Source organism: Notechis scutatus, chromosome 12 (assembly GCF_049901735.1).
Source record: "Notechis scutatus isolate UNSWTSFEM ecotype Mainland chromosome 12, rNotScu1.2, whole genome shotgun sequence".
Lineage (NCBI taxonomy): Eukaryota > Metazoa > Chordata > Lepidosauria > Squamata > Elapidae > Notechis > Notechis scutatus.
Window position 1 is genome coordinate 10,425,932 of NC_142020.1, and position 21,718 is coordinate 10,447,649.

Here is a 21,718-nt window from a genome sequence, read left to right on the forward strand (position 1 = left end):
GAGAGAGAGAGAGAGAGAGAAGCTGAGGTGATTCGCGCGGCTGGGCGGGCAACGGAGGAAGCTTTGTCGGCCGTCGCTCGCTCGCTCGCTCGCTCTGCCGGCCACCATGTTCCAAGGGCCCGAGTCCGACACAACCAGACCCAGCTCCAGGTCAGGCGGCTGGGATGGGGTTTTTTTTTTTTCCCCTCAGCTCACGCTTGTGGGGAGGGGACTACAAAGCCCAGCATCCCCAGCCTTGAGACTACTACCCCGACCCATAACCGCCAAACCCCGACGCCTCTTGTCGGGAACACATGGAAGGGAGGGAACGTGAAAACCGGGCGGGGAGGAGGATTTATCTCTCCTTTCCCCCCCTCCCCCACCGCCCCCCGCGTGTCCTTGCAAGCTGCCCACGCACCGGATTCCACGAGGCGCGGCTTTTTCTCGTGGAAACTCCCTGGTTTGGGTCCGGGAGTGTGAATCCCCGCCTCGGGCGGCGTCCACCCCCCCCCCCACTCTCTTGAGGTCGGCAGCGGAGAGGCGACTCGGCTCGCCTCGGGAGGGGGAGGAGAGGGTCGACCAGCCGGCTGGAGCCCCTGGTCTAGGGTGGGTGGGGGGGATGAGGGGGCGGTTCTGTCCTTTGCGGTGGTCCTGGAGGGAAATCGAGGCAGGGGTCGTCTCCCTTCTGCTGCCGCCGCCCTACCCCCCAAAAAAAAAAAGGAACCCTACAAGACGAAGGGTGGGGTGGCCGGCAAGTTATTGTGTCTGCCTTGTTCGGAGCAAAATATAAAAATAATTTTATATTGATAAATATAAAATATTTATCTAATCTTATCTATATCTCTCTATATCTACCTCCCTATCCCCCTTTCTATCTTTTTATCTATCTCTATATCTCTACCTACCTACCTACCTCTCTCTCTACCTCTCTCTCTCTATCTCTCTATATCTACCCCCTACCCCCCTCTCTATCTATCTGTCTATCTATTTGTCTATCTGTCTATATCTATATATCTCTACCTATATCTCTATCTATCTAATATACCTCCCTACCCCCCTCTCTCTCTATCTATCTATCTATCTATCTATATATTATATATATCTATATATATCTATATATATATATCTATATCTATATCTATCTATCTATCTATCTATCTATCTATCTATCTATCTATCTATCTATATCTATCTATCTATCTATATTATATATATATATATATATATATATATATATATATATATATATATATATATATATATATCTATCTATATATTCTACCTACCTACCTACCTACTTACCTACCTCTATCTAGCTATCTACCTACCTATCTCTATCTTATATCATTTAATCTTAGGGTGTTTATAATGTCTTGGTAAGACCACACTTGGAATCATTGCATCCAGTTTGGGTTGCCCCGATATAAAAAAAGATGTCGAGACTCTGGCAAGAGTGCAGAGAAGGAGCGACAAAGATGATTAGGGGACTGGAGGATAAAAAGAACTGGTTGCAAGAATTGGGTTTGTCTAGTTTAGTGAAAAGGACTAGGAGTGACATGATGGGGTTTAACCTGTTTTCCAAAGCACCTGAAGGCAGAACAAGAAGCAATGGATGGAAACTAACCAAGGAGAAAAGCAACCTGGAACTAAGATTAACCAGTGGAACAGCTTGCCTTCCGAAGTTTTGGCTGCTCCATTTGAGGTTTTTAAGAAGAGACTAGACAGCCACTTGTCTAGAATGGTATAGGGTCTCCTGCTTGAGCAGGGGGTTGGTCTAGAAGACCTCCAAGGTCCCTTCCAACTTTGTTATTCTGGTGGTGGGAAACATTCCATGCAGGATGTTCTGGCCAGAAGGTGCCCAGTCCTGCTTAACTAAGTGGTTATTTATTTAAGGTATCCAGCCCAGTTTGTTTATTTGTTGGATTCTTATCTTTATTTCATTTATTAAATTTCTACTTCACCTCTCTCACCTAAGTAATTCTGGCCGGTTATAAGTAACTCAAAGCAGCCAAGGTACATAAGATTCCTTCCTCTTCCTGTTTTCCCCCATAGCAACCCTGTTTGATGGGTTGGGCCGAGACAGCGTGACAGGCTCAAAGTCACCCAGCCGACTTTTGTGCTTAAAACTGAACTAGAACTCACCTTGAGATTATCTTCCCAAATTGTAAAAAATGCTCTGCTGTAAAATTGATTTGTCTGGGTTGTGACACTGGTTGTTATGTTCCAGGATTTTATTGCTGGTGTTTGCTTTCAGGAGTTTTCAGGGTTTGTACAATCTGCTAAACAATATTTCTGGAATTGGATAGACATGTAGCAATTTCCCTTGAATCTGGCTATGTGGTTAGAATAATATTCTGCATGTGCCAGGAACAACTTTTTAATGGGCACATGTTGAGCAGCAGCTGCCTTTGCCTTGCGGGATTATGAAAATGAATCTGAGTCGGATTTCAAATGAGCAAAAGGGGTTTGGTTGTTGTTCTTTTGAACCCCTACCTGATTGCTAGTTTTGGAATTGCAATACTCCAGCATAAATTTTTGATTGCCAAAGGGAAATCAGGTGCCACCCAACCATGCTGTCTGGTATGAAATTCCAAGAAGGCACAACTGCATTTGCTTGCTTTGTTACAAAGTGGGTGTGGGTTGTGAGACGGGAGATCTTTGCTGTAGTTCTGCATCTCTGCAGTTTCGTGTCTTGCCTGAGGCATAACATCTTTTCTCTAAAACTGCCAAGGAACTGCTCTATCAGGCCATGTGCAGTGGGCTTTTTTTTTAATGAAACAGTAATTCAGGATAAAAGTTGGAATTCAATCCTTTTTTTAAAATTATATCTGTCATAACTTAAAACAACAAATATTGTATTTATTGGGGCTAGTGGTTTAGACCACTAGCCTTAAACAATTGGGAGTGGTTTTCAACAAATGAAGTACATGAAAGCAACAGTTAAACACCACAAAACATAACTCTCCCCTTGTGCCAGAGCATTGCTTTAACTCTAGTATCGAAATCCTTTTTTAAAAAGTCCATGTAAACTGCCTTCCAGCATGTAACAATGATTATTTGGATCTCTGGAGATAAAAGTGAGCCATAACGGAACATCATAAAAGCAAAGCAGGTTTCCTCTCTTATGTTGAATTGGTGGGTGGGAGCTCAATACCCCGCCCCCATCGTCTAGGCTGGCCTTATACTGATGGTCCTGCAGGCAGTTTATGTCATAGAGGGCTCTGGAAGAAAGCTAGAACATAGAACTGTATTTAGAAGTTTGTGGCTTCGGAGCAGCATTGAGGTTATGTGAAATGGATAATACCTGTTCGTAAGCCATTGCATTTTATAGCATCACTTCCAAGTAGCTTTCGAAGTGATGAGAGTGTGTGGCTAGGGTGTTATCTTCCTGAAAAGGCCATAAAGGGCATAGGAGCCAAACCTGGGCAGAATCCCCATTGGTCAAGGTCTCCATTTGCCAATTTATTGCTAAAGTAGCTGCTGCCTAAGGGGAGCCCAGATTGTGAAATCCTTCCTGTGGGGCAGATGTCCCCCCTCTCTGCACATTTGACAAGAGGAGCAGGCAAAGTACACAATGGTCTGGATAAGCAGGAACCATCTTTCAGGAATTGTTTTTTAGCCTCCAGGCAATGAAACGACAATCCGCTTCCAATTCACATGATCCTGACCTTGTTGATCTTTAACAAACTCCTGAATCTCTTGTTTTCCCCCCCAGGCATCAGGCTTAAAGCCCTGGTGTCCAATCTTGGCAGCTTTAAGACTTTTGAACTTCCAATTCCCAGAATTCCCTGGCTGGGGAGTTTGGGGAGTTAAAGTCCGCAAATCTTAAAGTTGCCTGGGCTGGATACCTCAGGGCTAGAGCATGGGATGAGCTCTGGAAATAGCAATTACATTTATTTTTAAAATTAAATTTGAGATAAATGAGCTGCCTGTGAAAATACGGTTTGCATGTAAATTGTGTGAAGTAATGCCAAATTGTGTCTGAACGATTGGGCTACTTCTATAATTTCCTTTGGATGCAGATATATCACTTCAGGCTCTTTTCCACTCTGGCATGTTGAAAGAAAATAGCTGTAATTCTGCGGTGGAATTATTATCTTAATTTCTTTTTCTTATCCAATCAGTTTGATTGTAAAGGAAATTTGCTTTATGAAATAAAGCATGGTAAACATCTGGCGTGGATTATAATAGTATCTGCAATGGATTATAACTGCATTTTTACCATCCCTTTGCCAAATGGTATTACCAGTGAAACATCTTATCTCCCTTCCTTTTTAGATCATAGTCTCTTAACTGACTGTCACTGAGATTGCTGAACATATTTCTGAATTGCATTAGTCAGTTTTAGATATCCTTGCTTTTTACACTGTATCGTCAAGCACTGTAATCCTTTGGGGAGGGGGGTCTGCTTACCACCAAATATGTGTCCTTAAATGATGCAGCCTGTTAACTTTGCAGGCAAGTTGATTTTTACTTTGACAGTGAGCCTCCGTTGACTGCATCAGTCTTAATGTGTGCTGAGGATAAAGGTTAATAATTTTTTGTGATATTTGCATTTGTTGCTGATGATGAGCCGTATCTCTTTCTAATGGCCAACTCCAAACTTGCTTTCTTTTTTTTAAAAAAAATGTCCCTTGTTAGTGTCAGTGAGTCCACCTCAAACCACAAACTACCAAAAATGTTAAATGATGGTAGAAAAAAATTTGGACAAATTTTTCAGAACATTTGGGGCCCATCAATGTGGAGAGAGTTGATTAGACTAATAGACTTTAACAGTTCAAGATATAAAATGCACTACTAAATTAGTTTAATCCAGAGTTGTTCCAACCTTGGCAATTTTAAGACTTGTGGACTTCAACCCCTGGAATGTTGGATGGGGAATTTTGGGAGTTGAAGTCCACAAGTCTTAAAAGTTGCCAAAGTTCGATATCCCCTGGTTTAACCTTTCAGAGAACAATAAAGAGCAGTTATTATGCTAGGCAATAATACAAATCTATAACCTTTTTAAAAGTGTATCTCCTCATCGGTATTCAAATACTGTAGTTCTCACACACATTCATGAAAGGGTGTGAACAAGTTGCAGAGGGATAAATAATTGAGCTCAGCGTTCAGTCTTCCTCAGTTTGGGATTGGGTGTGGCTGTAGCCTCACCCAGCAACCGAAAGCAAAGGAAAATTGCCAGCAAGAAGAACCACGGCAATTGTTGATCCTACTTTGCAACAATCCCTTTGGTGTGTGTGTGTGTGTGTGTGTAGGGGGGGAGGAAGTGTACATACAGTTCTCATAGGAAAGGTCTGCACTAAAACATTTGCCAGTCCTGTACAATCTGATACTTTAATCATAATTCTTCACATGGATTTAAATAGATGTTAATTTTGAAAATAGTTAAGTATCGCAGGCTCCAAGAAACTCTTGTTGCTACTTCCTTCAAAAGAAATATTTTAAATGAATTGAAGATTTCCAGATAAAGAAGAACATTGATTATTCAGATGCTGACCGAGTTTGCACATCATTCCATGCTCCAAACCATGGTTTCCAAATGAAATGATCCCACAATTCACGGAATTATATCAAATGGAAGGCAGTGTGCTATCTGAACCATAGCGCCTTACTTCTTTGTATGGACTATCTTTTACAATCATGGTTGATTGTTGATCATCTCCTGCAAAACAGGGGGCTGCAGCCACCAGGTGGACTCTCCAGTGACCTCTTTGGAAGTGCAGAAGTGTCCTCTTCCAAGCCACAGAAAATGACGTCTAACATATTTGCAGCGGCTGAAGAACCTATAAACTTCCCAAAGAGAACCAATCCCCCAGGTGAGAACCATACTCTTCTTGAAAATACTGAGAATGGGAGCGACAGGTTTGATAAGTTCATCCATGAAACCAGGTAACTATCATTTATCATTCAAAGAGCCGTGCTGGTGCAGTGTTTAGAACGCAATATTGCAGGCTGATTCTGCTCACTGCTAGGAGTTTGATCCTGAATGGCTCAAGGTTGTCTCAGCTTTCCATCCTTCCAAGGTGGGTTAAATGAGGACCCAGATTGTTGGGGGCAAGAGGCTGACTCTGTAAACTGCTTAGAGAGGTCTGCAAAGCACTATGAAGCGGTGTATAAGTGCTATGGCTATTTATTATTATCATGGTCACTGCTTTAAGCTACTTTTGACTAAATAATATTCAAACTTAACTATTTTATACAAATCATTCTGTACTCATCTGTGAGATTCCATTTGGATTATATAGTCCCAGCCATTGTCCTGCTTTCACCAGCCATTGTCCACTACCTGACGTAATTTAGATTGCTGACAATTTCAGAGTTTAATACTCATAAAAAGAACAAGTTTATCACTATGCATGTGAAGTGTTTTGCAAGTTGACTGTGAGATTTTGAAACAAGTAAACAACTTGTTCTGTAACATCTTGTTCTTTTGTAACAACAGCTTGTTACAATGTTTAGACAACTCTGATCACATCCTTGGGAACTTGCATAAGGTAGAAGATTTTTTTTTAAAAAAATGCCTAAATGTTAATACTTTTGAGTTGTTGGTACATGTAGCAAGGAAGGAGTAAAGTCAAGATTGTAACCACAACCAGGTGGTCGAAGCTCCCACATTTTTTTATGTGCGGACACTCCTGGTTGCAATTATGATAGCTTCATTGGCAAATGGAATAAGATAGATTTACCTGGAGTGATTTGGCATTATATCTGTTTGACATGGCAGTCCCTTGCCTCTACATTAACTTTTTATTTGCCGCTTTCTACATCCTTCAAAGATTATTTGGAAGGAGAGAGTCCTTTTCCTCAGAGAATTTGTGCTTGTGCCTCTATGGAGGTAGAAATTCTTGCCTGCAGGTAGTCCTTGAGTTATGACCACACTTGAGCCCAAAATTTATGTTGCTAAGTGAAACACTTGTTGAGTTTTTCCCCATTTTACAACCCTTCTCGCCACAGTTGTTAAGTGAATCATTGCATTTATTAAGTTAGCAACGTGGTTGTTAAGTGAATCAGGCTCCCCCACATTGACTTTGCTTGTCAGAAGGTCGCAAAAAGGGATCCCGTGACCCCCCAGGACACTGCAGCTGTCATAAATACAAACCACTTGCCAAGCATCTGAATTTTGATCACTTGACAATGGGGATGCTGCAATGGTCCTAAGTGTGAAAAACAGTTATAAGTCACTTTTTTCAGTGCCTTTGTAACTTTGAACGGTCACTAAATGAACTGTTGTAAATTGAGGTCTTTCTAAGGGGGCCTTTTAGGGTATCTCAAGACATGCTTTCTCTTTATGTATGCAACTTATGAAATGTAATAGTTGTAATTTATTTATACAATTATTTCAGAAATTAAGGGTTAGGTACAGATATAGGTACATTACATTAATTTTTAAAGGATGTTAACATTTACATTCTAGATTGCAAAACACATTTATTGAGCCATAAGGTAAAGGGTAAAGGTTCTCATTTCTGGCTCTAGGGGGCGGTGCTCATCTCTGTTACAAAGCCAAAGAGTCAGTGCTGTCCAAAGACGTCTCTGTGGTCATGTGGTCATGACTAAATACCGAAGGCGCACGGAGGAACGCTGTTCCCTTCCCACCAAAGTGGTCCCTATTTTTCTACTTGCATTTTTTACATGCTTTAGAACTGCTAGGTTGGCAGAAGCTGGGGCAAGTAACAGGAGCTCACTCTCTTACGTGGCGCTAGGGATTCAAACGGGCAAACTGCTGACCTTTCTGATTGACAAGCTCAGCGTCTTAGCCACTGAGGCATTGTGTCCCTCATACATTGGTGCAAATCTTTGGGTTAGACGTGTTATTTTTTACATGATCATTTCTTCAAGAAAGGGTTTTCTGTAACGTTTTTTGGGGGTATTTGTAATGCTGGTCAAAGACTATAATTCACTGTGAGTTATATTGTGTTGTGGGGGTGTTCACGAAGGGAGGCTCAGGCAATCTCATTGTACACATGTTGTACTCTGACAATAAAGGTTTGAACTTAATAAAGGGATATTAAGCAGAAAGGAAAATCAACAGGATCTCAGAAAGGAAACCTTTATCCAAAGCTGTGCAAGCATGTCTGGTTCCCGAAGGACCTCAACATCCTAGCCAGCCTTAGGGTTCACGGCTTGTTTCCTTCTGCCCTGGAGACTCAAGAGAGGAAGAGCAGTTCCTGTAAACTTCCTCACTTATTGTTGTCTTGCAGGTGGGAAGGACAGCGGCATTTTTGAGGATCATAAACCTAATGCATCCCGGCAATTTATAAACCCACCTGGAGGGAAAACACACAATATCTTTGGGACCTCATCACCTGTCAGCACAGTCAAAGCACATCCGAATAAGCCCAAGGTAACTCGCTTATAGCTTCCAATCACTTTCTTTTGGTTTTTTTAAAAAAGAAGAAGGGGGGGGGAGCCCAAATTATAATAATCAATGTAGGCAAAGTAGTTGTGTTTGTATAAAGGAAGCTGTTGAATACGCACTTCTTGAGTGACAAACTCAAGGGACTAATGCTGGCTTGATTGACCAAGCAATATAAATAATCTATTGTCAATTTAAATTGACTATAAGGGAAACATTTGGTGTTAATACAAAACAAAATCTCTGTAAAGATTTTTCTGTCTGATGCAGGACCCAGAGTTTGCATGTCTTTAGAAGCATTGCTTTGTAAAGCTGGATTGCCAGCCTGGTTTGTCTTACAGCTTGAAAGGATTCTCATGAAAAACGGTCTTTTGAAAGTGTTGGTTAATATCTAAAAACCTTTTTCTTCCTTCTTATCCAGGACCACACCTTTCTCTTGAATGATAGAGGAGATTCACCACGAGAAACAAAAGGTAATTAGAGCAAGGCCTCTCGAATTCGGTCAGTTCCATTATTTTATCCTTTATATCGTATCAGCTTTTGAAAATCACGGTATAGCTTTTAGTACTATATACTTTATAGCAGGGGTGTCCAACCTTGGCAGCTTTAAGATCTGCGGACTTCAACTTCCAGAATTCCCCAGCCAGCATAGGTTTTGCATACAATGTTCCCAAGCATGACTGGCTGGGGAATTCTGGGAGTTGAAGTCCACAACTCTTAAAGTTGCCAAGGTTGGCTCTTGAGAGAGAGAGAAATCCAATCTATTGGCCCTCTGAGAGGTTTCCCCTTATGATCCTAAAAATGGACCACATTTGACAGGCCATGCATCAAATGTTAAGAGTTTCAGACCATCCCCGCTTCTCTTCCCCCCCACCATTCTTTTAAGTGATTTTGATGTAAAGGGAAGCATTGCATAAGCTGAACTAGCTAACATCTCCTTCAGATGAAGTAGTAGAAGACTAACTGGGAGTAAGTAAGTTAATCAAACACTGCACCATGCGTGGGAACCTTGCATGCAAAACCCAAGCGTTGGCAGCACAGTGGAATAAAACCAAGCAGAATGAACACTGTATTCTAACCTGCCACGTATCATCTTGCACAGTTCCAGAAGACCAAAGACCGCAGAGAGAAGAGTTGAGCGAGAAGAAGGACCTGCTGAAGGAGACCACCAAAGAACCTGGCCCCAAGATAGACAACCATGAACCCAGGCTGGGACCACGGCCGCGTTCTCACAACAAAGTCCTCAACCCCCCAGGAGGCAAATCTAGCATTGCATTCTATTAGGGAAGGCCACTTTCTCACCCCCACCCTTCCCCAATGTCTTAAGCTTTCATTCTCAGAACCAAAAGGCTAATTTTCTAGTGCTTGAAGGAGGGAGGCACTTAGTGGTTTGGCTTGTTAGTCCATAGCAGCAATCGGGCTTTGGGGGAGGGGGGTGTTTGTAAGACGGGGACGAGCCTCCTTCCTTCTCTCTGCATTCTGAACACAGTTAAGGAAGACTTCCGGAGATGGATTGCAGAACACATCCCATTTAAAGTGCAATACCAATTTTTGATCTGCCAGCTAGGCAACACAGCCTCAAGGAGATATTCTCTCTGCTTGTAAAGAAGGGAGGCTGCTGCAACCCCTGCCTCGGAAAAGAGAGTCGTCCCTTGATTGTCGTCTTGCAAAAAAAAAAAAGTGCAGGCGAATCATTTTTTGAGATAAGTTGTAGTTGAAATGAATCATGCACAAATCCCTTTTCTGAAAGAGTTTTAGAAGCTTTGGCTTTGTGGCACTCCTCTTTTGACCAGTTGGCTATAACTTCATGATGAGTAGCACATTAAAACAAAAAAAATAGGTCTGTTGATAGAACGAAGCCAAACCGCTTCAGTTTAAAATTAGAGCCTGAACCCTCTCCAAGGAGGCAGTTCAGAAGCTAGTGACTAACTCTCTCCTTCATCACTAACCTCCCTGCACAAGCTATTGTGCCTGAAGATTTTAACTTGTATTGGGCAGCGAGCTGCTGTAGCTTTCAGAAAGGTTCTCATTCTAATTTTATGCTGACTCTTAGTCTGTTCTACTTGTTGCTCTTTGGTTGCCTTTAGCGACTTCTCTCTCCCCTTAGCTAGGTCTTTCTATGCAGAGGCAGCCTCTGTTACCTTTAGCTACACGAGGTGGAGCTTAGACACTGGCTGTTTTGTTTTTCAAGTTCTTGGGCTCACCTCTTCCACTCCCTCTGCCAATAGGAAAAAAAAAAGATCAGACTGGGGCCCACCAGTTCTTCTAGGGCAGGCAGTGACAAAAGAGGTGGGGCCAGAATTCTTCATCTTATATGTTTACCTATTTTATCTCTTCCTCAGCACCTCCTTCCCACCTATACCCACTTCAAACATTGCATAGTGCCAATTCATGTGGCCTCACAGATTCTGAACACCAGGGGTCTCCAACCTTGGCCACTTTAAGACTTGTGGGCTTCAACTCCCAGAATTCCTTAGCCAGCCACGCTGCCTGGGGAATTCTGGGAGTTGGAAGTCCACAGGTCGTAAAGTTACCAAGGTTGGAAACCCCTGCTGAACTTTCTTGGAAGAATGTATGAAAGCTTTCTTTGAAAAAAAAAAAAAGTTTCTGTAAGAGGTCACTTATTCTATAGTTATTGGAAAGCGGAGCGCTTCCAGGTTTATCAACTGAACATTAACATCTCTGTGCCTTTTAACTTGCAAGTGAGTAAACATTGTTATATTGCTATAACCTTTAAACCAGGGGTCTTCAAACTTGACAGCTTTAACACTTGTGAACTTCAACTCCCAGAATTCCTCCTCCAGTCATGTTAGCTTAGGAATTCTGGGAGTTGAAGTCCACAAGTCTTAAATTTGCCAAGTTTGAAGACCCTTGCCTTAAACTGTGAATATCAACTTCCTGTGAATTTTTAACCCGATTCTTAGGATGACCTAAGGATGACCCTTGAGGTCTATTTCTAACAGCTTAATACCATTAGGAAAGGGTCAATCTTGGTTCTCACACGTACACCCATATATTCCATTGTTAAACAGGAAGCATTCAAAGACAACCCTTAATTGTAGAGAGTATGATGTCTGGATAACTGGGATGTCGTTTCTTTAGTTTGATTTATAAGTAATGCTCTTCTATCCCCAATCACAGCTATTCTGCCCTTACATTTCCTACAATCATATGGTCTCGTCCCTGTGGACATACCTTTAAGTATTATAAAACTGCCTATTTTTGTAATGTTTCAGTTATCTGTTTCACATTGGAACAAATATGAGTTGACCCACAATAAAGCATCCCAGATCCATACTTAACACTCAAATAATCTTGTTCTATAATTCAAAGGAATGTTCAAAAGCAAGCAGTCGCCCTAGAATGGATTTGTTATTCGTGTTCACAAGCTATGGAAAAGATCAATCCCAAAATATATTCCAGCGTCCATTGTTTAATCCCCATTATGGGAAGGCAACATTAGAAAATAATGTTGAAAGTAGAAAATAAAATCAAGTATTCCTTGTTTCTCCTTCCTTATCAAACTCACCTGTTTGGCTGGGGTTTTTTCAACCTTTGTCCTACTGACTTGAGGTTTGCTTTTTTGCTGTGCAGATGCAGCTCAGGGTAACAAATCCCAAAGAGACATGGGCAAAATGGCAGCCAGTGGCTTATTCTGGAAGATTGACTGAGGTGTGCATTAAATGTAATACCTTGCTGGAGAGGACAGAAGCAAGAGGGAGTTGCAAATTAGTGAGATGACTGCCAAGGAAGGGAGGACTGAAGAAGCAGGATGGCTGCTTCTGAACATGTCTATTGAGAAACACTCTTTGGCAGAATTAGGAAGTTGGCTATGATGGTTATGCTGTACAGAATCAAGTGCAAATGTAATGTTACAGTCCTGGCATAGTATATTTAATGGTTAGCCAACATCTCCAGGCACAAGCTGGAAGTAGACTAATTTAGCTATAAGAGCTAGCTCAAGACCCTTACTAGTCTGTTGCTTTCAGGACGTTTGAAATATACAATGTTGGGTGGATGTCACCTTGCACCATTTCCCATAATTGCAGCACGAGTTTGTGAAGAGACAGAAGGGAAAAAGTCTGTGTTTCTGGATGAATTCTTTCTAGACTAGGGGTGTCCAACTTTGGCAATTTTAAGACTTCTTGTGGATTTTAACTCCCAGCTGGCTGGGGAATTCTGATAGTTGAAGTTCATGAATCTTAAAAAGTTGCCAATGTTGAACATCCCTGGTCTAGACTGTGTATGAGTAGTCCAAATGCCTCAATGTCAAATGATCAGACCATTGTGGTTTGCTTTTTTCAACTCCCTGAATTTTCTGTTGGAATTCATCAAGCATATCAGAAAACCAGTGGCCTTCGTAGAATAGCTCGATCCACCAGCGATAATCACAGGTTCATTGCAAAGTATTTCTGAGATGCTCTGTACTAGAAGCTAAAACAGTTCAGCATTTAAATAATGCTGGTTTAATATTTCTTGCCAAGTTCTCTCACATGGTTTGCTATACAGGTAATGCCACCCTTTCAATACCAGGGAGATGGGGGGAAAACAAATAGAATGCAAACACCACTTAGCTTTCTAATGAAACGAGCCACATGAGAACAATTGGGCAACATCAGCTTGGGATGCCATTTGCATGTCATTGCTACATGTGGATTACTCGGAATTGCACAATTTCAAAGGGGCGTTTTCACCAGTACTTCTCTGTTAGCCTTTTTTTCCTGCTAAGCCTTAAGTTATGATTGATTTAACTTGTGCCTATCATTTTTTTCGAGGGGTGGCTGAGGATTACACTGTGTATCCAGAAAGGGTATTTTCCTTTTTAAAAGCTACATTAGGAGTTAATAATAACTCAACTATGTTGAATTGTGCTGTTTAATAAACAACTGTATTTCACTAGTCCATTACAGTAGAGCTGATGGATTCTTCAAATCTTTTTTTAATCCCCTTATAGCCTCATGAGTTTTACATGTACAAACTAAGATAGTCTAAGCCCAAGGTGCCTCTCCTAAAAACCAGTTATTTCTTCCCAAGTGGCTGGTAATCCAGAGATTTTACTGTAACCAAACTAGCACACAGTATATTACATGAATTGTAAAGAATGAGATTGTTGGGGCAAAACAGAAGCAAGGTTTATAAAATTCCTTTTATTTATGCTAATAGCCATTGTGAGGTGGCACAATCATTAGCTATGCAACCTTGATATTCAACCTTGAACTGACTGTTAGTTTCCATAGGCAACCCACTCATTCCTAAGACTTTTGTGAACAGGTTAAGATGCAAGCAATTCCTTTTGTGAAGTTGACAATCTGTAGAGGAATGAGAAGAATTTCCTCAATTCTTCCTATCATAAATGCAAAAATGTTTTTGTTCTACTGAAATGCCTTTAAGTCTTTCTTTGTAATAGTGTTCAGGGAAATAATAATTAACTTGATTGAATCCATTCCTGTGCCATTGGTTCTCACATCAGCCAAGGCTGTCTGGTACATCTGCATTTTTAAAAAAATCAATCCCTTTGTAGCATTACCACTATCCCTTTTTCCCCACTCTGGTATCCAAATGTGAAGAGTGTTGCTATTAGACAAATCAAGCTGTGTCCATTGTTCTTTGTATCATTTGACAATAAAAAATATTAAGTTGGCAGTCTTGTTTTCATGCGAGTTGGGCTACACAGGCACTCTGAGAAAAGTTAGATAAGCTGTAACCCAATGGTTTGTCCAAAAGGAACTGCAAAAGTGGTCAGAGATCATTTCAGAGGAGTAGATGGGATGCTTGTAACAATGATTGGCTCTAATTTTGCAAAGAGGCCTCTTGTGAGTGACTCTGCTTGCTTCAGCAGCCGCGTCACAAAAATGTACCTATCGTACTTCCCATTCTAATCTTAGCATTCCAAGTGGCCTTCCCTTAGCAGAGTTGCAGGTCACTTTTCTTCTTCTAAAAATTGAGGTAGGAGATCAAGCCAAGTTTGGCATCTATTAAAATTCTTGTTCCTGTAGCAAAGATGCTTTTTCAAGAGGCAGTTGGACTTTGTTTTTCCTTGAAGACGTCTCGCTTCTTCAGTTCTTGAGAAGAACTGGATGAGAAGCGAAACGCCTTGAAGGGAAAAACCAAGAAAGTCCGGTTGCCTCTTGAAAAAACACCTTTGGGACAACCCATGACTTTGGATGACTGAGAGTCTCCATAGAGATCTTGTTCCTGTAACCCTTAACTGAATGCAGGACACAATGTTTTCAACCAAGGTGCCTTAAATGGGCTAATGTACAGAAAGTGTCCCAAATTCGATCACGGGATTGAAATTTGGCGAATGTTATAAAACATGTTACGACGTAAGAACTCTCACAAAACCATTTGTGACATAACACGAAATGTCAAATCATTTTCTGCATTGGTGTTTGTGCAACACAGTTCCACATGGGCTATTTTCAAGGCCGTTGCATCTCTGAATGTATCTTGCATTTGATTTTGAAGGCATTCGGAAACCTGGTCGGGAAATATTTCGGAGATGTCCCTCTGAGTCATGGGTTGTCTAGTTGGGCTAAAAACGAGCTTGCAATTTGACCGGAAGATGATAGAAGGAAGAGGGTCAGGAATGCTGTTGTGTATTTTTACAGAAACCCATCCATTTATGTTCAGGGAGGCCTGTCTACAATCTTCCTGCAAAATAGTGTCTTTCCCAAATGCTGGACATTTTCCTACCAAGGGATGAATCCCGTCAGTAATTGGCTACATAATGCTGGGGAGAGTTATTGGCATGGGCTTGTTATATTTTCTAATTGCAGTGCAACATCTGAAGTCTAAGGCCAGCTAACCACTTGAGGGACAGCAGTGCCAAAAGCTAACTCATAACTGGATCACGTTACCGCTGGCTCAAAGCATCAAATGCCTCTGGGATGGGTTTGGCCTATCCAGAGTGATTAACTCTGAAGTGAATATAGTTAACCGTGTTAATAGATTATCTTAACGGGTATTATGTTTCTACTTCTAGAGCAAAGTTAAATAGCCCTCTTGACAAATTACCAACTTGTATAGCCACAATTACTAGTAAGGATATTGTGCAGAAGAGATACAGAATAGCCAATATCCATTAGGCAGTCAAATCAATAATCATTCATGTCAGCCTTTATATCCCGAAATAGTCAGGGTGGAGCTACTGGAACCCTTCTTCAGAAGAAGTCAAAGGAGAAATGGAAACTGGGAATAATGCCCAAGTTCCTGAATATTAGGATTTTCGATACTGTCAATATATTTCAAAAAGAAGCCAATATAATTGAAATGGATGTGTGAGGAAGGCAAACCTTGATTTAAAACCTCATGATTTTGGGAAAGGAAAATTATGAAGGATTTTGATAATACTGCTGTGGTGGGTGCTACAAGGATGAAATCCATTATTAGCCTTTTAACAGCGCAAAAGGACCTTTTTAAAAAAAAAATGAGTGCAATGTTTGCATATACAATTGCTTGCACAGAGTAATTTACATTCCCACCTTTTCGTCCATTTAAGATCTGCAGAAAAAAAATTTCAATCTCTTCAGCAGAAAATTTCCCGCAATAAAGAAGACATCTTAATGACTAAACAACTCAAAATTGGCATTAAAGATCTCTGCACTCATGGCAGCTGCAGCATTATTGATAGTGTAAGATTTTCAGTTAACAGGTAGCACCTCGCAGCTACTTGGAAAGCAGCTATTCTTGTACACTGCATTTAGGCCCTGTTCTTTAAATTCCCTTATTAAACCGCCAAAGAAAGGAGAGAAAAAAGGAGGGTGCGTTGTTAGAATGAGGCTCTCTGGCTCATTTGTGTTGTACTCCCGTGTCCCGAAGGCCTCTTCTTTCAGTTGATAGACGGTTCTCCTTCCGCCTCACTGAGAAGGGGAGCAGTGTCAACAGATGGTTGGGCCACAGCCTCAGTTGGCGAGCGTTTGGTTGAGCGGTTCAACGTGCCACCCTGGGAAATTCATAGAATTTGGGAAAGTTTGGTGAAAGTTGAACCTTTATGGATGTAAGTCCAGGGTCGGATTCCCCCCTTGTTTTTTTGTTTTTTTTTAAAATATACTTTATTGATTTTACAATTAAAATAGACCAACAACACACACATAAATGCAAGAGAGAAAAAGAAGACAAAGAGAAGGAAAAAAAAAGAATAGAAAGAAAAAGATAGATCCCCTCCTTGTTAATTGGACAAGATGGATTCTTACCTGCTTCTTATCTACTATGTTAAGGCAGACAGAGGTCCCAATGCAAGCGATGGTGTTGGCCAGCATGAAGATCATCATCTGTTGCCAGCGCCATAAGGGGATCTTCAGTTCACTGGGAAAAAGAATTTAAAAAAAACCAAAACATTATACTGTCCTGAAGAAGGGAGCAAGAGGAACAAGTCCAAGCATTTTACATCATATCGCATTAGTTCCATTAAGATACAGCAGGGGTGTCAAACACAAAGCCTGCGGGCTGAATCCAGCCCGCGATGTGGTCAGATCTGGCCTGCAGTGCCGTCCTGGAAAATGTAAGGAGCCAGCCAGCGTGACTTCGGCCCGGTCTACCCAATGTAACGAGAGAAAACATGCCAGGAGTTTGGGGAGTGGCATCCGGCTAGCCACGCCCACCCAGTTGGCCATGCCCAGTGAGTGGCATCAAACTGACCACGCCCACCCAGTCGGCTACCCCCCCCTCCTCCCCGAGATCAACCACAGCCGTGATGCGGCCCTCAATGAAATTGAGTTTGACACCCCTGAGATATACAGATAGTCCTCGACTTACAATTCATTTGAAGTCACAACCGCACTGGAAGAAAAGGCGACTTATGACCGTTTTTCCACACTTAGGACCATGGCCCTCTCCCTGCAGTCACGTGACCAAAATGCAGATGCTCGGCAACTGATTCATATTTATGACGGTTGCCGTGTCCTGGAGTCACATGACCCCCTTTTGTGACCTTCTGACAAGCAATGTCAACAGGTTCACTTCCCAACAATGTGACTAACAACTGCAGCAACTCACTTAACGAATGGTGACAAGAAGGGCTGTAAAATGGGGCAAAGCTTACTTACCAAATGTCTCACTTAGCAATACAAACTTTGGGCTCAGCTTTGGTGGTAAATCAAGGACTACCTGTACTTGGTTATTCCATCATCAAGCAATCTATGGAAGCTGTTCGGAATGACAAGATGCTTTTTCTGGATTTGGAAGGCATAAAAGGTCTCGCTGGAGAGCAGAAAGGCATCTGTCGTTACCTGGATTTTGTTCCCAAAATCCGCCCCACGATCACATTCGAGAGGCCAATGCCGATCATTTGCACGGATGTCGCCAGCCCCATAGCTGTTCCCAATGTTGCTTGAGGAACCACCAGTGGAATTGAAGGCCACATGCTGGCCTGCACAAAAGACGGTTGAAAAGACAGACTGGAAAAACAGTGTGAGAGAAACCGCTTTTTCAAGGAAGAAAGAATCAAATTTCATAACAGCTTCCTCTCTGAGAAAACAATCAGATAAAGCAATGTTTCAACCTTAATAGCTTGAAGACGTGCAGACTTCAATTCCCAGAATTCCCTAGGCAGTCCGTACATGTTAAGATTCCTCAGGTTGAGAAATGCTGAGATTAAACTCTTAAAAAGAGTCCAGAATCAACAGGAGTTTTTATCAACAACTCCTAAATGATCACGAGATTCCCAAAACCTGTTTACTGATAATCACAATGGGATGCCACGGATTAGGCTGTTTAGATGGACCCATTTTCTTCCCAAGGCACAGGAGCCAACTCATTTCTCAGGGGCGCTTAACCTGTCAGACACTTAAATTTGGATTCCTGCAACGAGCAGAAATTAGACTCTATGTGCTCCCTGACCTCTGATTCTAAAACTGTTGAAGCCAGCAGTAGAATGTGAAACTCAGCAAAATCAAAATCCCACTTAAATTGGCTTGCCAGATAATTCTTCTGCTATGACTCTCTCCTCGCCTCCTTCTAACCTTTCTCTTTCGAAAGAACAACCCAGCAACATGTGACAAAGTTAGGTTCCCCAGAAACTTCCCCATGGCTTAAAGTGGAAATCATGAGAGCATCAATGCATGACAGTTCTGAAAACTTACAGCTGCAAAGGAGTAGGTGATTCCTAACCAGATGGTGGAGACTAGTGGGGGAACGAATGTGAAGGCCAAGAGAGCAAATACGGGCAACGTTAGCACCGCACAAGCAGCAGCAAACACCCCCCTCAGCCCAATATAATCCTGGAAAAAAGCAGAAAAAGAGAAATGAGAGCCAGTTTGGTGGAAGCTCAAGGCATCAAGCTAGAAACTGGGCGAACGTGAGTTCTAGTCTCGCCTTAGGCACAAAGCAACTGGGTGACTTTGGACCAATCACTCCCCCTCAGCTCTAGGAAGAAGTCAAGGATCAACCATTTCTGAAATCTTGCCAAGGAAGCCGCAGTCACTAAGAGCCAACACTGACCTGAAAATATGCATACAGACAAATTTCATAGCGTAATATCAATGCATCCAGCTTACTGGGAATTCTAGCTTTAAAAAGGTAATTCACATTTTGTTAGAACAATTAATCAGTGGAACCACTTGCCTCCAGAAGTTGTAAATGCTCCAACACTGGAAGCTTTTAAGAAGAAATTGGACAACCATTTGTCTGAAGTGGTGTAGGGTTCCCTGCCTAAGCAGGGGGTTGGACTAGAAGACCTCCAAGGTCCCTTCCAACTCTGTTATTCTATTTTATTTTTCAAAGCCACAAACTGCTCCCACACCCTCCACCCCCCCAAAAAAGAAACTACCATCTAAAAGGAGAGCCTCAAGGAATAAATTATACCATTCCCCAAATATTTTTTTCAGTGATTTGATGATTTGGAGGTTAATTACTTTGAGGCTAACCAGAGGGGGGGACAGTTGCTTTTGTCCATGTCATGCTCTCATTTTGGAACAGGGCCGCTAGCAGAAACTCAATGCAGCCTTCAACCCAGAAAAAGTTGCACGCCTTGTTGTGTTGTTGTATATTCTTTTCAGGCTTCGTTCCCATTTGCACAATCTTATGGGTTGTCTCCCCTCGCTCTACCTACGCAAACCCAGGCAGATGCCCCATCATGGATCCGCCCCATTTCTACCCTCGAGTCTTTAAAAATCATCCTTCAAAACTTACGATCAGTATGCCAACAGCCGCCGAGAGAAGGAGAGAGCTGTCGTAAACCGCTCCAGCTATATAAGCAGCTGCCTGTTGAGTGTAGCCAGGATACTTATCTTGGATAAACTTACTAGAAAAAGAGAAATGAAAATGGGACGGGAGAAAGAGAAACCCATTTGGACTCCCAAATCAGATGATTTTGAGACTGACTGTGGAGACGGAAAAAACATCCTTGTACAAACAAGTCAACTCTTCTACATTAATCGTTTAGTGTTTTTAATAACCTTTGGTGACATCTTTCTTACGAGCGCCTGTAGGCCAGACAAGGAAGAATGGATGGAAGACAAATTCAACCTGGAAATAAGGAGAAATTAACTGACAGTGAGAAACAATCAACCCATGAAACAGAAGTTGCCTTCGGAAGTTGTGGGAGCGCCATCACTTGAGACCTTCAAGAAGAGACTGGACTGCCATCTGTCAGAAATGGTGTAGGTCTCCCGCTTGGGTGGGGGGTTGGACCGGATGACCTACAACAGTGATCCCCAACTTTTTACGCCGCGGCCCGGTATCCCCAACCTTTTTTATGGCGCGGCCCGGTACCGGCATTAGCTGGGCGCCGCCATCTTTTGATGAAAAGTGCTTCCGGTGAGCTTTCTACCCGGAAAGCCCACCGGAAGCACTTTTTCATCAAAAAGATAGCGGCGCCAGCAAGCCAGTGGCCCGTAGGACTTGTTCCACGGACCGTGCCGGTCCGCGGACCGGTGGTTGGGGACCCCTGACCTACAAGGTCCCTTCCAACTCTGATTATCTGACATGGTTTAGTTCTAAGATTCTGCCTTGGCAAGTGAAGCCAGTCTAGAAGACAATTTTCCAAGCAACGTTGAGAATCTCGATGCCTCTCATACGAGCTAAGGTTTGATGGCAGAACACAACTAATGTGGCATTTTCACTGTGAGTCTAGAGAAATTTCCCAACCTGATCCTAGTCCTTGCTTCCAAACTTACCTATTCATCCAAAGGCAACACTAGCTTGATGATTAATTATTTGCCGAGTATTCAATAATTATTTTTCAAGTGCCACATTTTTCACACAGTGCTGGAAAGGACCATTCTATGACCAATCCTTGCTTGGTCTTAAACTAAGTATAGAAAATCTTCACCAAGTGATTCCTGGCTTCTAACTTAACATCCACACAAACCCAAATGCAAGACTTAGGGATTCCGCGTTGTCCTTGGTTAACATCTAGTCTCATCTTTCCTATTTCTCCCCCCGCGTCCCCAATCAATATTTCTGTTTTGCTGATGTAAAAGAATCAAGCAGGAGACTTGCCAAGATCGCACAAATTTGAAAGAGTTAAGGAAAGCATCCCCAAGACAGATACAGATAATCAGAGTTGGAAGGGATCTTATAGGTCATCTAGTCCAACCCCCCACCCAAGCAGGAGACCCTACACCATTTCTGACAAATGGCAGTCCAATCTCTTCTTGAAAGCTTCCAGGGATGAAGCTCCCACAACTTCTGAAGGCAACTTATGTTCCATTGGTTGATTATTATCACTGTCAGAAAGTTTCTCCTTATTTCCAGGTTAAATCTCTCCTTGTTCAGTTTCCATCCATCTTTCCTTGTCTGGCCTTCAGGTGTTTTGGAAAATAGCTTAATCCCTTTCTCCTCTCTGTGGCAGCCCCTCAAATATTGGAAGACTGCTAATCCTGTCTCCCTTGGTCATTCTCTTCACTAGACTAGCCAAGCCCAGTTCCTGTAACTGTTCTTCATATGCCTTAGTCTCCAGTCCCCTAATCATCTTGGTTGCTCTTCTCTGCACTTTTTCTAGAGTCTCAACATCTTTTTTATGATGTGGTGACCAAAACTGGATGCAGTACTCTAGGTGTGGCCTTACTATCAGCTCCTTCTTCAGAAGAAGCTGCAACAATGGACAGAAAAGCTACTGCTAGCATTTTTGGATCCAAGGATTGCACTGGAAGTTGGTTTGTGGAAGCTTTGTAGGGTGGGGCTCCCCAGAATCCACGCCCTCCAGAGTCAGACCCTGTTCTTTTCTCTCCAGATCTATTCTCATTAGTTCCTTCGACTGACCTTTACCTAAAATTCATGTCACCAGACTTGAATCCAGCAGCATTAAAGCATGCATTGAAATGATTTGTTGCTCAAGAACATCTCGGAAATCCAAGCAATCACAGCCACTGATCGCTTCTTATTGCAATCTGGGGGGAAATCATAGCTTGACCAAGTTAGTTCTGCTTTATAAAGAGCAGT

The 21,718-nt window shown here is 42.2% G+C and overlaps 2 protein-coding genes across 4 annotated transcripts in view; one reads left to right on the forward strand and one right to left on the reverse strand.

Moving 5' to 3' along the window:
• JPT2 (Jupiter microtubule associated homolog 2) lies at positions 1-13,978 on the forward strand. Its single transcript, XM_026682474.2, has 5 exons — positions 1-150; positions 5,653-5,795; positions 8,181-8,323; positions 8,757-8,808; positions 9,438-13,978. Exons 1-5 carry the CDS (start codon positions 107-109, stop codon positions 9,617-9,619), a joined length of 564 nt encoding a protein of 187 aa, XP_026538259.1. The 5' UTR covers positions 1-106; the 3' UTR covers positions 9,620-13,978.
• Positions 13,463-21,718, reverse strand: part of LOC113421853 (lysosomal dipeptide transporter MFSD1-like) — an 18,629-nt gene continuing 10,373 nt past the window's right edge. For all 3 annotated transcript variants that reach the window (XM_087973308.1, XM_026682473.2, XM_087973309.1), the window contains 5 exons: positions 19,466-19,577; positions 18,418-18,555; positions 17,566-17,705; positions 16,531-16,642; positions 13,463-16,280 (listed from right to left, as the gene is read on the reverse strand). In XM_087973308.1, coding sequence (XP_087829434.1) covers positions 16,167-16,280; positions 16,531-16,642; positions 17,566-17,705; positions 18,418-18,555; positions 19,466-19,577 — 616 coding nt within the window. In that variant the 3' untranslated portion in view covers positions 13,463-16,166. The remainder of the gene's footprint in view (positions 16,281-16,530; positions 16,643-17,565; positions 17,706-18,417; positions 18,556-19,465; positions 19,578-21,718) is intronic.